Here is a 16,769-nt window from a genome sequence, read left to right as displayed (position 1 = left end):
AGATACACGTGTGCAAACAGTTCTACACATGCGCGTGCAGTCACAGCGAGACAGTTACCAGACACAGTAACAGCAGCACAGATATATTTTATTTAAATTACAAACACAAGGGGCCCCGGGCCCTCACTAGGAGTCCCCCAGATGACCCGGATTCAGCAGAACCTTCTCTCCTGGTTTAAATGCCGGCATTCCCAAATACGGGCAGCTGGCGCAGCGAAATGCGTCTCCCAGGTAGCACTGAAAGACAAAAAGCAGTCACGGGGACAGCCTGGTGTCTGCGCGCCCGGGCCCCCGGAGTCTGCCAGCCGCTCCCTCCATACTTACGTTACCACACGCTGAGCTGGCAGGTTTGGGGGCAGCGCTCTGGCTCTTCTCTTCCTCCAGCTCCTCCGCGAGGCCACACGAGCTGCAGAAGACAGGAGAAGGTGAGAGATCTCGGCTGCAGACCGGACCGCCACTCCCGCGGACGCGGCGCTCACCAGTTCTTGCAGGCTTTGCGTTTCTTTTCACTCCCTTCCCCGCAGCCATCCGCTCGCAGAGAAGAAGGAGGCGGCTTCTTCAGGTCGTCTTGGTCCAGGAGCTCATCTGAGTCTAAGAGATCCTGACAAGACAGAAGTAAAAAGATAAAAGCAGCCGGCAGTCTACATGACACGATCCCCTCCCCCAGCCCACGGACCACCATCCTCCTCTCCCGGCCCTCAGGCTTCTCCCCCAAACTCTAGCTCAGTGACCCCATCCCCTGGCGATAGGTCCAGGTAACCCCACGTGTCACTCTCCTACAGCTTCCACCATTCTCCTGCTCTACCACCCAGTGTTTTCCAGAATCACGTTGTGCCCCTCCACCCCTGGTGACCCCTCAATGCCCCCGAGCTGGAGAAACAACTGACCACGTCCTCGTCATTCATGTCATTGGCCGACAGCGTCCAGAGCTTCACGGCAGCCGGATCCGCAGAGGACTTCCCTGGAACACAAAGTCCTCATATTGTCAAAAGCCCAACCCACTGATTTAACCCTTCCCCCGAGCATCTCAGACCCCCACAGTCCGTACCGAGCACCGGACGTCTGGACAGTGACAGCTGCTGTGAAGATCCCACTTCATAGTTTGGTTTTTTAGCTGCTAATGTAACAGGAGCCACGTCGGCGCTGGAGGGCCCCTGATCCTGCTGGATGCCGTCCGGCCCCTGAAGAACCTGCCGAGGAAACACAGAGAAGAGCTGCGTAACTAAGACACTCAAATCGGACAACTGTGCGCGGGTTTAGCCACTGCGACTAGACCGCAACACGTGAATACGCCATAACCACACAAGCCAGGGGCCACCAACTGCTCACAGGACGTGCTGCAGCCCCAGGAGCTGTTCAGGCCCCCACCCGGGTCACACAGGCATGGCAGCCGCCCGCATCACAAGTACGGCACCCACCTGCGTCACTTCTGTGAATCCAGACAATTTGAGTGCGGAGTAGAGCTGTTTCAGGGACCGGAGCAAAGCACCGCCATCTACCAGAGGAAGGCATCAACATGGTCAGAGATGGGAGGGCAGGGCTTAGTCAACTTCTGTGAAGAGCAGAGTTAGTAGGCGGGGTCTGTGCAGCGTGGGGGGGGGGGGGGAGTTAGTAGGCGGGGCCTGTGCAGCGTGGGGGGAGTTAGTAGGCGGGGTCTGTGCAGCGTGGGGGGAGAGTTAGTAGGCGGGGTCTGTGCAGCGTGGGGGGAGTTAGTAGGCGGGGTCTGTGCAGCGTGGGGGGGGGGGGGAGTTAGTAGGCGGGGTCTGTGCAGCGTGGGGGGGGGGGGGAGTTAGTAGGCGGGGTCTGTGCAGCGTGGGGGGGGGGGAGTTAGTAGGCGGGGTCTGTGCAGCGTGGGGGGGAGTTAGTAGGCGGGGTCTGTGCAGCGTGGGGGGGAGTTAGTAGGCGGGGTCTGTGCAGCGTGGGGGGGAGTTAGTAGGCGGGGTCTGTGCAGCGTGGGGGGGAGTTAGTAGGCGGGGTCTGTGCAGCGTGGGGGGGAGTTAGTAGGCGGGGTCTGTGCAGCGTGGGGGGGAGTTAGTAGGCGGGGTCTGTGCAGCGTGGGGGGGAGTTAGTAGGCGGGGTCTGTGCAGCGTGGGGGGGGAGTTAGTAGGCGGGGTCTGTGCAGCGTGGGGGGGAGTTAGTAGGCGGGGTCTGTGCAGCGTGGGGGGGGAGTTAGTAGGCGGGGTCTGTGCAGCGTGGGGGGGGAGTTAGTAGGCGGGGTCTGTGCAGCGTGGGGGGGAGTTAGTAGGCGGGGTCTGTGCAGCGTGGGGGGGAGTTAGTAGGCGGGGTCTGTGCAGCGTGGGGGGGAGTTAGTAGGCGGGGTCCTGTGCAGCGTGGGGGGGAGTTAGTAGGCGGGGTCTGTGCAGCGTGGGGGGGAGTTAGTAGGCGGGGTCTGTGCAGCGTGGGGGGGGGAGTTAGTAGGCGGGGTCTGTGCAGCGTGGGGGGAAGTTAGTAGGCGGGGTCTGTGCAGCGTGGGGGGGAGTTAGTAGGCGGGGTCTGTGCAGCGTGGGGGGGGAGTTAGTAGGCGGGGTCTGTGCAGCGTGGGGGGGGGGGGGGAGTTAGTAGGCGGGGTCTGTGCAGCGTGGGGGGGGGGGGAGTTAGTAGGCGGGGTCTGTGCAGCGTGGGGGGGGGGAGTTAGTAGGCGGGGTCTGTGCAGCGTGGGGGGGAGTTAGTAGGCGGGGTCTGTGCAGCGTGGGGGGGAGTTAGTAGGCGGGGTCTGTGCAGCGTGGGGGGGAGTTAGTAGGCGGGGTCTGTGCAGCGTGGGGGGGAGTTAGTAGGCGGGGTCTGTGCAGCGTGGGGGGGAGTTAGTAGGCGGGGTCTGTGCAGCGTGGGGGGGAGTTAGTAGGCGGGGTCTGTGCAGCGTGGGGGGGAGTTAGTAGGCGGGGTCTGTGCAGCGTGGGGGGGAGTTAGTAGGCGGGGTCTGTGCAGCGTGGGGGGGAGTTAGTAGGCGGGGTCTGTGCAGCGTGGGGGGGGAGTTAGTAGGCGGGGTCTGTGCAGCGTGGGGGGGAGTTAGTAGGCGGGGTCTGTGCAGCGTGGGGGGGAGTTAGTAGGCGGGGTCTGTGCAGCGTGGGGGGGAGTTAGTAGGCGGGGTCTGTGCAGCGTGGGGGGGGAGTTAGTAGGCGGGGTCTGTGCAGCGTGGGGGGGAGTTAGTAGGCGGGGTCTGTGCAGCGTGGGGGGGGGAGTTAGTAGGCGGGGTCTGTGCAGCGTGGGGGGAAGTTAGTAGGCGGGGTCTGTGCAGCGTGGGGGGGGGAGTTAGTAGGCGGGGTCTGTGCAGCGTGGGGGGGGGTTAGTAGGCGGGGTCTGTGCAGCGTGGGGGGAGTTAGTAGGCGGGGGTCTGTGCAGCGTGGGGGGGAGCTAGTAGGCGGGGTCTGTGCAGCGTGGGGGGGAGCTAGTAGGCGGGGTCTGTGCAGCGTGGGGGGGAGCTAGTAGGCGGGGTCTGTGCAGCGTGGGGGGGAGTTAGTAGGCGGGGTCTGTGCAATGCGGGACAAGTAGCAGGAATTGGAATTGACCCCTCCCATCTCACCGGCTTTAGGGTCCACGGGCTCCTTGAGCAGCACATTTCCTCCAGGCTTTAGGATTCGAGCTACTTCTTCCAAAACTTCGGCGCTGTGGACAGTAGTGCTCCCAGGAACGAGACCGAGGAGGACGGCGTCAAATCTGGAGTCAGCGTGAGCGGCTGCACAGGAGGGAATGTGTTAAAGAGGAAAGAGTGACAACCTCATGACCCTGCGCCCCACGTCACCCCCCAACAGTTCTGCCCCGAGCTCTGCTCAGGCTTTAAAGGGGTTCTGCAGTTCTTTTAAACTAATGATCTATCCTCTGCTGGGACCCCTGCCGATCCCCCGTGCGTGGCCTTCTCTCTGTTTACCGCAGGCCCAGCGATGCCACGACTATGGCAGCTTCAATGGAGCTTATCCCCGCACATACTAGTCGTGATGTCACTGGCCTGAGGAAAAAAGCGAGAAGACCGCGGTGCTCTAGGAACGCTGCTGCATTCTCAAACAGCTGATCGGCGGGGGTCCTGGGTGTCAGACCCCCACCAATCAGATGCGGATGATCTTCAGCAGAGGGAAGGAGCTCTAGCCCTGCGGTCCCTCATACAGTCTGTAGCAGAGTGCTAGCCCTGCGGTCCCTCATACAGTCTGTAGCGGAGTGCTAGCCCTGCGGTCCCTCATACAGTCTGTAGCGGAGTGCTAGCCCTGCGGTCCCTCATACAGTCTGTAGCAGAGTGCTAGCCCTGCGGCCCCTCATACAGTCTGTAGCAGAGTGCTAGCCCTGCGGTCCCTCATACAGTCTGTAGCAGAGTGCTAGCCCTGCGGTCCCTCATACAGTCTGTAGCAGAGTGCTAGCCCTGCGGTCCCTCATACAGTCTGTAGCGGAGTGCTAGCCCTGCGGTCCCTCATACAGTCTGTAGCAGAGTGCTAGCCCTGCGGTCCCTCATACAGTCTGTAGCGGAGTGCTAGCCCTGCGGTCCCTCATACAGTCTGTAGCGGAGTGCTAGCCCTGCGGTCCCCTCATACAGTCTGTAGCGGAGTGCTAGCCCTGCGGTCCCTCATACAGTCTGTAGCAGAGTGCTAGCCCTGCGGTCCCTCATACAGTCTGTAGCGGAGTGCTAGCCCTGCGGTCCCTCATACAGTCTGTAGCAGAGCGCTAGCCCTGCGGTCCCTCATACAGTCTGTAGCAGAGCGCTAGCCCTGCGGTCCCTCATACAGTCTGTAGCGGAGTGCTAGCCCTGCGGTCCCTCATACAGTCTGTAGCGGAGTGCTAGCCCTGCGGTCCCTCATACAGTCTGTAGCGGAGTGCTAGCCCTGCGGCCCCTCATACAGTCTGTAGCGGAGTGCTAGCCCTGCGGTCCCTCATACAGTCTGTAGCGGAGCGCTAGCCCTGCGGTCCCTCATACAGTCTGTAGCAGAGCGCTAGCCCTGCGGTCCCTCATACAGTCTGTAGCGGAGTGCTAGCCCTGCGGTCCCTCATACAGTCTGTAGCGGAGTGCTAGCCCTGCGGTCCCTCATACAGTCTGTAGCAGAGTGCTAGCCCTGCGGTCCCTCATACAGTCTGTAGCGGAGTGCTAGCCCTGCGGTCCCTCATACAGTCTGTAGCAGAGTGCTAGCCCTGCGGTCCCTCATACAGTCTGTAGCGGAGTGCTAGCCCTGCGGTCCCTCATACAGTCTGTAGCAGAGTGCTAGCCCTGCGGTCCCTCATACAGTCTGTAGCAGAGTGCTAGCCCTGCGGTCCCTCATACAGTCTGTAGCAGAGTGCTAGCCCTGCGGTCCCTCATACAGTCTGTAGCAGAGTGCTAGCCCTGCGGTCCCTCATACAGTCTGTAGCAGAGTGCTAGCCCTGCGGTCCCTCATACAGTCTGTAGCAGAGTGCTAGCCCTGCGGCCCCTCATACAGTCTGTAGCAGAGTGCTAGCCCTGCGGTCCCTCATACAGTCTGTAGCAGAGTGCTAGCCCTGCGGTCCCTCATACAGTCTGTAGCGGAGTGCTAGCCCTGCGGTCCCTCATACAGTCTGTAGCAGAGTGCTAGCCCTGCGGTCCCTCATACAGTCTGTAGCAGAGTGCTAGCCCTGCGGTCCCTCATACAGTCTGTAGCGGAGTGCTAGCCCTGCGGTCCCTCATACAGTCTGTAGCAGAGTGCTAGCCCTGCGGTCCCTCATACAGTCTGTAGCGGAGTGCTAGCCCTGCGGTCCCTCATACAGTCTGTAGCGGAGTGCTAGCCCTGCGGTCCCTCATACAGTCTGTAGCGGAGTGCTAGCCCTGCGGTCCCTCATACAGTCTGTAGCAGAGTGCTAGCCCTGCGGTCCCTCATACAGTCTGTAGCGGAGTGCTAGCTCTGCGGTCCCTCATGCAGTCTGAGTGCTAGCTCCAAATATATGCACTTCAGACAAACTCAAAATCTACTTTAAAGAGGACCTTTCACCTGGAAAAACAATGTGAACCAAGTATGCTGCCCTGCAGAGCGGCGCCCGGGGATCTCACTGCACTTACTATTATCCCCGGGCGCCGCTCCGTTCTCCCGGTATCTTCCCTCTGTGAGTTATAGTAGGCGGAGTCTGCCCTTGTCCTGTGGGCGTCTCCTTCTCCTAGGCTGCAGCGCTGGCCAATCGCAGCGCACAGCTCACAGCCTGGGAGAAGGCTGAAAGGTCCTCTTTAAGACGACATTTTCTGGAGGGTTTTCCCCAATTTGAATGTGACTATTAGTTTAATCGCCACACCCCCAACCTTGTGACCCCGCCCCCAAGAGATAGCCAGCTGATTCACTCACATGAGATCAACCGCTCCACGTTCTCCACGCTGACCCGCCCCCCAGGGGCCACCAACGCCTGCACGTCAGACACAAACCCCTGCAGAGCGTCCTGAACGCAGCTGACATCCCACGTGACGAGCACGGACTGAGAGCGTGACAGGCGGTCCTTCAGAGCGGCCATCCTGCAAAGAGAAGACGACAACATCAGAGGAGCCGACAACCACCCGACAACCGTGTGCGTCCTCAGACCCCCCCCTGTATACAGTGCACCCTCAGACCCCCCCCCCCCCCGTATACAGTGCGTCCTCAGACCCCCCCCCCCCGTATACAGTGCGTCCTCAGACCCCCCCCCCCCCGTATACAGTGCGTCCTCAGACCCCCCCCTGTATACAGTGCGTCCTCAGACCCCCCCCCTGTATACAGTGCACCCTCAGACCCCCCCCCCCCCCCGTATACAGTGCGCACTTCCTCTCAATACTCGGCCCCGCTGTATAAGGCCACGTTCACATCTGCATTCTGGTTTCAGGACCTCAAACCCGGATCAAAACACCTCAGGATGCGGATGTGCGAAATCAAAATGGATCCGTCACTAAATACACTGAAAGTCAAAGGGTGATAGATCCGTTTTTTTTTTTAGGATCCTAAAAACCGGGTCAGCAGTGTTTTTAGTGACGGATCCGGTTTGTTCCGTTTCGATGACCGGACACATAAGGGAAAGCTGCCGGAACGGAAGGCGCGTATCTCATCCAGAACGCATGGGACAAAACGGAACCATTCTGGCCTGGTTTTCAGATCCTCCGCCTCTCCTGATGTGAAAGCAGCCTAATCCGGTTATGTCGTATTACGCCGCGTATCGCACGGTACATCCCCCTATACACATCACACGACCCGCCGTGGCTGGACGCCGCCACATCACACGACCCGCTGCACTGGACGCCGCCACATCACACGACCCGCCGTGACTGGACGCCGCCACATCACACGACCCGCTGCACTGGACGCCGCCACATCACACGACCCGCCGTGGCTGGACGCCGCCACATCACACGACCCGCCGTGGCTGGACGCCGCCACATCACACGACCCGCCGTGGCTGGACGCCGCCACATCACACGACCCGCCGTGGCTGGACGCCGCCACATCACACGACCCGCCGTGGCTGGACGCCGCCACATCACACGACCCGCCGTGGCTGGACGCCGCCACATCACACGACCCGCCGTGGCTGGACGCCGCCACATCACACGACCCGCGGTGGCTGGACGCCGCCACATCACACGACCCGCCGTGGCTGGACGCCGCCACATCACACGACCCGCCGTACTGGACGCAGCTACATCACACGACCCGCCGTGACTGGACGCCGCCACATCGCACTACCCGCCGTGACTGGACGCCGCCACATCACATGACCCACTGTACTGGACGCCGCCACATCACACGACCCACTGTACTGGACGCAGCCACATCACACGACCCACTGTACTGGACGCAGCCACATCACATGACCCACTGTACTGGACGCAGCCACATCACATGACCCACTGTACTGGACGCAGCCACATCACATGACCACCCGTACTGGACGCAGCCACATCACATGACCTATTATATGACATCACCGTCAATTACACCACATTCTATGACGTCTATTACATCACATCCCATTTTATGACATCACCATGTCTCACACCCCTCCCCGTCATATGACATCACGGCCGTTCTCTCACGCTCTGTATAACTCACGTTTGCCGCCGCTGCCGCTGTTTTCTTTACACTTCCTGTTCTATGAGCAAATTCTCCTCGGAAGTGACGTCGTCATGCACGGCACGCCCACTGCCTGGCAGATGAGTCTCCGCCGGTTCCCCGCTGCCAGGACCTGAGATGGCGGCAGCCGCGGTGAGGTCGCTGTCCTTTGCGGGCGGGCGAAGGCTTCTCCTGCTGTGCGGGCGGCGGCGGCGGGCCGGTGAGGAGGGGGCGGGGAGAGATGGCGGGGCGGCAAGGTCAAGTGAAGGGCACGGCCCCAACCGCTAAAACGTGTCCTCCAGTCACCTCCCAGTATATGTCCTCAAGTGTCCAGTCACCTCCCAGTATATGTCCTCAGGTGTCCAGTCACCTCCCAGTATATGTCCTCAAGTGTCCAGTCACCTCCCAGTATATGTCCTCAAGTGTCCAGTCACCCCCAGTATATGTCCTCGTGTCCAGTCACCCCCAGTATATGTCCTCAGGTGTCCAGTCACCTCCAGTATATGTCCTCGTGTCCAGTCACCTCCCAGTATATGTCCTCAGGTGTCCAGTCACCCTCCCAGTATATGTCCTCAAGTGTCCAGTCACCTCCCAGTATATGTCCTCAAGTGTCCAGTCACCCCCAGTATATGTCCTCAAGTGTCCAGCCACCCCCAGTATATGTCCTCAAGTGTCCAGTCACCTCCCAGTATATGTCCTCAAGTGTCCAGTCACCTTCCAGTATATGTCCTCAAGTGTCCAGTCACCCCCAGTATATGTCCTCAAGTGTCCAGTCACCCCCAGTATATGTCCCCAAGTGTCCAGTCACCTCCCAGTATATGTCCTCAAGTGTCCAGTCACCTCCCAGTATATGTCCTCAAGTGTCCAGTCACCTCCCAGTATATGTCCTCAAGTGTCCAGCCACCTCCCAGTATATGTCCTCAAGGTCCAGTCACCTCCCAGTATATGTCCTCAAGTGTCCAGTCACCTCCCAGTATATGTCCTCAAGTGTCCAGCCACCTCCCAGTATATGTCCTCAAGTGTCCACTCACCCCCAGTATATGTCCTCAAGTGTCCAATCACTCCCAGTATATGTCCTCAAGTGTCCAGTCACCCCCAGTACATGTCCTCAAGTTCCAGTCACCTCCAGTATATGTCCTCAAGTGTCCAGTCACCTCCCAGTATATGTCCTCAAGTGTCCAGTCACCTCCCAGTATATGTCCTCAAGTGTCCAGTCACCTTCCGTATATGTCCTCAAGTGTCCAGTCACCTTCCAGTATATGTCCTCAAGTGTCCAGTCACCTTCCAGTATATGTCCTCAAGTGTCCAGTCACCTTCCAGTATATGTCCTCAAGTGTCCAGTCACCTTCCAGTATATGTCCTCAAGTGTCCAGTCACCTCCCAGTATATATCCTCAAGTGTCCAGTCACCTCCCAGGTATATAGTCCTCAAGTGTCCAGTCACCTCCCGGTATATGTCCTCAAGGTCCAGTCGCCTCCCGGTATATGTCCTCAAGTGTCCAGTCGCCTCCCGGTATATGTCCTCAAGTGTCCAGTCGCCTCCCGGTATATGTCCTCAAGTGTCCAGTCGCCTCCCAGTATATGTCCTCAAGTGTCCAGTCGCCTCCCAGTATATGTCCTCAAGTGTCCAGTCGCCTCCCAGTATATGTCCTCAAGTGTCCAGTCGCCTCCCAGTATATGTCCTCAAGTGTCCAGTCGCCTCCCAGTATATGTCCTCAAGTGTCCAGTCGCCTCCCAGTATATGTCCTCAAGTGTCCAGTCGCCTCCCAGTATATGTCCTCAAGTGTCCAGTCGCCTCCCAGTATATGTCCTCAAGTGTCCAGTCGCCTCCCAGTATATGTCCTCAAGTGTCCAGTCGCCTCCCAGTATATGTCCTCAAGTGTCCAGTCGCCTCCTAGTATATGTCCTCAAGTGTCCAGTCACCTCCCAGTATATGTCCTCAAGTGTCCAGTCACCTCCCAGTATATGTCCTCAAGTGTCCAGCCACCTCCTAGTATATGTCCTCAAGTGTCCAGTCACCCCCAGTATATGTCCTCAAGTGTCCAATCACTCCCAGTATATGTCCCCACGTCTCCAGCCACCCCCAGTATATGCCCCCACGTCTCCAGCCACCCCCAGTATATGCCCCCACGTCTCCGGCCACCCCCAGTATATGCCCCCAAGTCTCCGGCCACCCCCAGTATATGCTCCCAAGTCTCCAGCCACCCCCAGTATATGCTCCCAAGTCTCCAGCCACCTCCCAGTATATGTCCTCAAGTGTCCAGTCACCCCCAGTATATGCCCCCAAGTCTCCAGCCACCCCCAGTATATGCCCCCACGTCTCCAGCCACCCCCAGTATATGCCCCAAGTCTCCAGCCACCCCCAGTATATGCTCCCAAGTCTCCAGCCACCCCCAGTATATGCTCCCAAGTCTCCAGCCACCCCCAGTATATGCTCCCAAGTCTCCAGCCACCTCCCAGTATATGTCCTCAAGTGTCCAGTCACCCCCAGTATATGCCCCCAAGTCTCCAGCCACCCCCAGTATATGCCCCCACGTCTCCAGCCACCCCCAGTATATGCCCCCACGTCTCCAGCCACCCCAGTATATGCCCCAAGTCTCCAGCCACCCCCAGTATATGCCCCCAAGTCTCCAGCCACCCCCAGTATATGCCCCCAAGTCTCCAGCCACCCCAGTATATGCCCCCAAGTCTCCAGTCACTCCCAGTATATGCCCCCAAGTCTCCAGCCACCTCCAGTATATGCCCCCAAGTCTCCAGCCACCCTGCTCTCCAACCCTCCAGAACATCCCCTATCACCTCAGAATCCTGGTTGTTTTGGCACGGTGTGGGCACAGAGACGAATGGGCTTCAGTGCGGACCCCCACGTTCTCCCCGCCTGCCCCGTGTAGTGTATGGTGTGACCCCTGAACCTGGTCACCCACATTTCTGCCTCTTCTCTTTCCAGCTCTGACACGGCCAGCCTGGTGCTCCACTCGGACCTTGTGGGTGACCTCCGCTGTGAGATCTGGAGATCAGAAGCCCTCGCCACCTTTTCCAGATGCCCCCCCATTGGACACAGCAGAGGAGCTGGGCACTGCACCCCCCAGGTAAGGTGAGGGCTCTCATTGTCAGGATCAGCTGTGGCCCCTGAGGCCCCAGTCTGATCCCAGCTGTGGCTGCAGGTACACGGACCAGGGTGGAGACGAGTCGGAGGGTTATGAGAGCGAGGAGCAGCTCCAGCAGCGCATCCTCTCCGCTGCACTGACCTATGTGCCCGAGTACGGCTGGAGCGCTGAAGCCATCGCTGAGGGGGCAAAGGTAAGTCCTGGCTCAGTGAGGTCAGTCCCACGTCTGGGGTCGGAGTCGTGTGACCTCTCCCCTCTCTTCACAGTCCCTGGACCTGTCCTCAGCAGCAGCAGGAATGTTCGAGAACGGCGGCAGCGAGCTCGTCCTGCACTTTGTGTCTCTGTGTAATAGGAACCTGGCGGAACTGCTGGAGCAGGAGCACAAACTGGTGCAAGTGGGCAGTGCCGAGTGAGTACGGGGCCCCCTGCTGGATAGGATGGACACGTGACGTATAATCCGCAGGGTAGAATGGACACGTGACGTATAATGTGCAGGGTAGAATGAACACGTGACGTATAATGTGCAGGGTAGAATGGACACGTGACGTATAATGTGCAGGGTAGAATGGACATGTGACGTATAATGTGCAGGGTAGAATGGACACGTGAGTATAATCCGCACGGTAGAATGGACACGTGACGTATAATGTGCAGGGTAGAATGGACACGTGACGTATAATCCGCAGGGTAGAATGGACACGTGACGTATAATGTGCAGGGTAGAATGGGCACGTGACGTATAATGTGCAGGGTAGAATGGGCACGTGACGTATAATGTGCAGGGTAGAATGGACATGTGACGTATAATGTGCAGGGTAGAATGGACACGTGAGTATAATCCGCACGGTAGAATGGACACGTGACGTATAATGTGCAGGGTAGAATGGACACGTGACGTATAATCCGCAGGGTAGAATGGACACGTGACGTATAATGTGCAGGGTAGAATGGGCACGTGACGTATAATGTGCAGGGTAGAATGGGCACGTGACGTATAATCCGCAGGGTAGAATGGACACGTGACGTATAATGTGCAGGGTAGAATGGACATGTGACGTATAATGTGCAGGGTAGAATGGACACGTGAGTATAATCCGCACGGTAGAATGGACACGTGACGTATAATGTGCAGGGTAGAATGGACACGTGACGTATAATCCGCAGGGTAGAATGGACACGTGACGTATAATGTGCAGGGTAGAATGGGCACGTGACGTATAATGTGCAGGGTAGAATGGGCACGTGACGTATAATCCGCAGGGTAGAATGGACACGTGACGTATAATGTGCAGGGTAGAATGGACACGTGACGTATAATCCGCAGGGTAGAATGGACACGTGACGTATAATGTGCAGGGTAGAATGGGCACGTGACGTATAATGTGCAGGGTAGAATGGGCACGTGACGTATAATCCGCAGGGTAGAATGGACACGTGACGTATAATGTGCAGGGTAGAATGGACACGTGACGTATAATGTGCAGGGTAGAATGGACACGTGACGTATAATCCGCAGGGTAGAATGGGCACGTGATGTATAATGTGCAGGGTAGAATGGGCACGTGACGTATAATGTGCAGGGTAGAATGGACACGTGACGTATAATCCGCAGGGTAGAATGGGCACGTGACGTATAATGTGCAGGGTAGAATGGGCACGTGACGTATAATCCGCACGGTAGAATGGACACGTGACGTCTAATGTGCAGGGTAGAATGGACACGTGACGTCTAATGTGCAGGGTAGAATGGACACGTGACGTATAATCCGCACGGTAGAATGGACACGTGACGTATAATCCGCACGGTAGAATGGACACGTGACGTATAATCCGCACGGTAGAATGGACACGTGACGTATAATGTGCACGGTAGAATGGGCACGTGACGTATAATCCGCAGGGTAGAATGGACACGTGACGTATAATCCGCAGGGTAGAATGGACACGTGACGTATAATGTGCAGGGTAGAATGGACACGTGACGTATAATGTGCAGGGTAGAATGGACACGTGACGTATAATGTGCAGGGTAGAAAGGACACGTGATGTATAATGTGCAGGGTAGAATGAACACGTGACGTATAATGTGTAGGGTAGAATGGACACGTGACGTATAATGTGTAGGGTAGAATGGACACGTGACGTATAATGTGCAGGGTAGAATGGACACGTGACGTATAATCCGCAGGGTAGAATGGACACGTGACGTATAATGTGCAGGGTAGAATGGACACGTGACGTATAATGTGCAGGGTAGAATGGACACGTGACGTATAATGTGCAGGGTAGAATGGACACGTGACGTATAATGTGCAGGGTAGAATGGACACGTGACGTATAATGTGCAGGGTAGAATGGACACGTGACGTATAATGTGCAGGGTAGGATGGACACGTGACGTATAATGTGCAGGGTAGAATGGACACGTGACGTATAATCCGCAGGGTAGAATGGGCACGTGACGTATAATCCGCAGGGTAGAATGGGCACGTGACGTATAATGTGCAGGGTAGAATGGACACGTGACGTATAATTTGCAGGGTAGAAGGGACACGTGACGTATAATGTGCAGGGTAGAATGAACACGTGACGTATAATGTGCAGGGTAGAATGAACACGTGACGTATAATGTGCAGGGTAGAATGGACACGTGACGTATAATGTGCAGGGTAGAATGGACACGTGACGTATAATCCGCAGGGTAGAATGGACACGTGACGTATAATGTGCAGGGTAGAATGGACACGTGACGTATAATGTGCACGGTAGAATGGGCACGTGATGTATAATGTGCAGGGTAGAATGGACACGTGACGTACATTATATCCTGAGCCCTTTACATTACAAGTCACATGATAATTCACATTATATTCATTATTATATTTTGTGGCAGAAGGAAACCAACAGCTCAGTTCCTGAGAGACGCCCTGGAGGCCAGACTGAGGATGATTGTGCCGTACATCGAGCGCTGGCCCCAGGTATACTGAGTGCACCTAGCAGGTGGAGAGAACACACTCATACCTGGAAAGCTGTGATGTCACTTCCTGTATAATATACCTTGTATCTTGAGAGCAGTGATGTCACCTCCTGTATAATATAGCTTATATCTGGAGGGCGGTGATGTCACCTCCTGTATAATATAACACATATCTGGAGAGCGGTGATGTCACCTCCTGTAGTGTATAATATAACCCATATCTGGAGAGCGGTGATGTCACTTCCTGTATAATATATATATATACTGTATGTTATACACACAAGGACACATGGCAGCAGGTGTAAGAAGTGGAGCGTGAGGAGATTGCAGTCAGTTGTGTTACTTTTCCAGGCGTTGGGGATCCTCCTTCTGCCGCCCAATCTTCCCTCCAGTCTGGCGCTCCTGATGGCCATGGTGGATGACATTTGGCACTATGCCAGTGACCAATCTACAGACGTGAGTGCCCTCTATGATGGGCCTGTTCTGGTCTTGGGGGCAGCAGGCACAGTTCCTGACTAGTTTCACGCCGGTGTCATGTCCGCAGGTCAGCTGGTACACGCGCCGGGCAGTGCTGGCCGGGATTTATAACACCACCGAGCTGGTCATGATGCAGGACAAGTCTCCAGACTTTGAGGACACCTGGAACTTCTTGGACAACCGCATCTCTGAGGCCATGACTATGGGAGACTCTGTGAAGCAGGTATGGCCCCGGCCAAAGCGGCCACTCACCCCGCGGAAATACTTGCACTCTACACATTGTCTCCTCTCTGCCATAGGTGACCGCCACAGGAGAAGCTGTGATCCAGGGGCTGATGGGCGCTGCCGTCACTGTGAGTACCATGAGGTAGAGGCCACCATGCTTTTGCTCCTGGGGCCCTCAGCACAGACGTAACTCAATTTATTTTCCTCTTTTTCCAGTTGAAGAACCTGACCGGTCTGAACCAGCGGCGGTGAACCTCTGCCCCTCCCACATGACTCCTGTACGGTGCAGCGCTGCCCCTCCCACATGACTCCTGTATTAAAGACATGTAGACAGCAGCTGCCTCCAGTGATTGTGTGCACCCCCGGTGTATGATCACTGGGCATTACAGCACTCCATAGTTAGGCCCTGTTAGGGTCCATTCACACGTCCGTTGTTTCTTTCCTGATCTGTTCCGTTTTTTGCTGAACAGATCTGGACCCATTTATTTTCAATGGGTCCTGAAAAAAATCGGACAGCACAATGTCTGATTTTTTTTTTTCAGGACCCATTGAAAATGAATGGGTACAGATCTGTTCAGCAAAAAACGGAACAGATCAGGAAAGAAACAACGGACGTGTGAATGGAATTTAGCCGTCCGTATTCCTGGTGCGTTCCGTGGCCTGACTGCACGGGTAACTGACTCGATCCTTAGAATGCTGTGAGTGCAGGTCAGTAGATACAGCGGCCATAACATCTGAATGTGGCTCCATCTTTAGGCCTCATATACACAAACGTGTTTTCTTTCCGTATCCGTTCCCTTTGCGGACCTATTCATTTCAATGGGTCCTTTCCGTATTTCCTTTCCGCAAACAGAACATGTCCTATTACTGTCCGCATTACGGACAAGGATGGGGACGGCTGTTCCGTTCTCTACACGGACGTCATCAGTATTTTTTGCGGACCGCAAAATACATGTGGTCGTGTGCATGAGCCCTTATACATAGTCTTACTGTTACCTCGCTCTTAGGACAGGCCGTCACGATGAGAAGGGTGAGGTCCGACTGATTACAGCAGGCTGCTCGGGTAGTCAGAACGCCCATGTTGTCGGGCTCCTATAGGTACAGCGTTCTGACTACACAAAGCAGCCTGCAACCCGATGTAAACACTGGAGATGCTGCGGCCCCCTGACTGCACTGAAGGAGCCCATCCTGAAAGGGCCACTAAACCCAGAATCCTAAAAGATTCAGCCAAACCTCATCTCCTTGTGTGTCTGATATTTGCACCAATTTCATCAGATATCACAAATGGAAAAGCCAAGCACTGTTGTCTCAGGCCGCAGCCATGTCTATGATGCAGGGCTTCTCAGCCTGCCTCTAGTCTCCACGCCCCAGCTTCTGCCCTCTAAATGGGTAACAGAGCTTACATTTGTTAAAGAGGCTCTTTCATGTATTCATTTTTTTAGTTTAATAAGTACCCTTACTTGCGGGGTACGCTCCACAGTTTTTTCCCCAAATACCCCTCAGTTGCCCGCATGCAGTTTTCACACCCAGTACATTAATACTGAGCATCGGTACAGGGAGGAGGAGACGCCCAGGTTTCTCAATGGGTGTCTCCTCCGTGGCTGTGACGTGCTCTGCTGCGACAGGACCACAGCACAGCCATGGAGAAGCAGAAACCCTGGCGTCTTCTCCTGCAGAGGGGCAAGTGAGCGGTATTTAAAAAAAAAAAACAATGATTGAGGAATCAGCAGAGCATACCTCACAAGTAAAAAGATACTTACACAAAAAAAAATATAAATACATTAAGGGCTGTTTCACACGAGCGGATGCCGTGAATGACAGCCAGGACCCGATGCGGACAGCAGAAGCACGGAGCAGTAACATGATTGATAACGCTCCGTGCCTCTCTACTACGAAATCACAGTGACAACTTTATCTCACTGTGATTTCGTAGTAAAGAGGTCACAGAGAGGCACGGAGTGTTATCAGTCATGTTACTGCTCCGTGCTTCTGCTGT

The 16,769-nt window shown here is 56.1% G+C and overlaps 2 protein-coding genes across 3 annotated transcripts; one reads left to right on the top strand and one right to left on the bottom strand.

The window, feature by feature from the left end:
• Nucleotides 1-69: 69 nt before the first annotated feature.
• LOC122920978 (anamorsin-like) lies at nucleotides 70-8,129 on the bottom strand. Its single transcript, XM_044270838.1, has 9 exons — nucleotides 7,992-8,129; nucleotides 6,264-6,427; nucleotides 3,521-3,673; nucleotides 1,419-1,495; nucleotides 1,049-1,190; nucleotides 888-961; nucleotides 480-601; nucleotides 325-406; nucleotides 70-237 (listed from the first exon to the last, which is right to left on the bottom strand). Exons 2-9 carry the CDS (start codon nucleotides 6,424-6,426, stop codon nucleotides 127-129), a joined length of 924 nt encoding a protein of 307 aa, XP_044126773.1. The 5' UTR covers nucleotide 6,427; nucleotides 7,992-8,129; the 3' UTR covers nucleotides 70-126.
• On the top strand, nucleotides 8,048-15,109 carry LOC122920977 (ubiquinone biosynthesis protein COQ9-B, mitochondrial-like). Of its 2 annotated transcripts, none has more exons than XM_044270837.1 (9): nucleotides 8,048-8,211; nucleotides 10,935-11,076; nucleotides 11,152-11,287; nucleotides 11,361-11,503; nucleotides 13,991-14,072; nucleotides 14,423-14,527; nucleotides 14,616-14,771; nucleotides 14,848-14,901; nucleotides 14,990-15,109. In XM_044270837.1, the coding sequence occupies exons 1-9, from the start codon at nucleotides 8,130-8,132 to the stop codon at nucleotides 15,023-15,025; spliced, it is 936 nt and encodes a 311-aa protein (XP_044126772.1). In that variant the 5' UTR covers nucleotides 8,048-8,129; the 3' UTR covers nucleotides 15,026-15,109. The 2 variants fall into 2 exon arrangements, with proteins under 2 accessions (XP_044126772.1, XP_044126771.1); XM_044270836.1 differs by having other exon boundaries at nucleotides 13,988-14,072.
• The last annotated feature ends 1,660 nt before the right edge of the window (nucleotides 15,110-16,769 follow it).

Source organism: Bufo gargarizans, chromosome 10, assembly GCF_014858855.1.
Source record: "Bufo gargarizans isolate SCDJY-AF-19 chromosome 10, ASM1485885v1, whole genome shotgun sequence".
Lineage (NCBI taxonomy): Eukaryota > Metazoa > Chordata > Amphibia > Anura > Bufonidae > Bufo > Bufo gargarizans.
The sequence above is the reverse complement of the archived record's forward strand: the minus strand, read 5'-3'. Positions and strand labels throughout refer to the sequence as shown.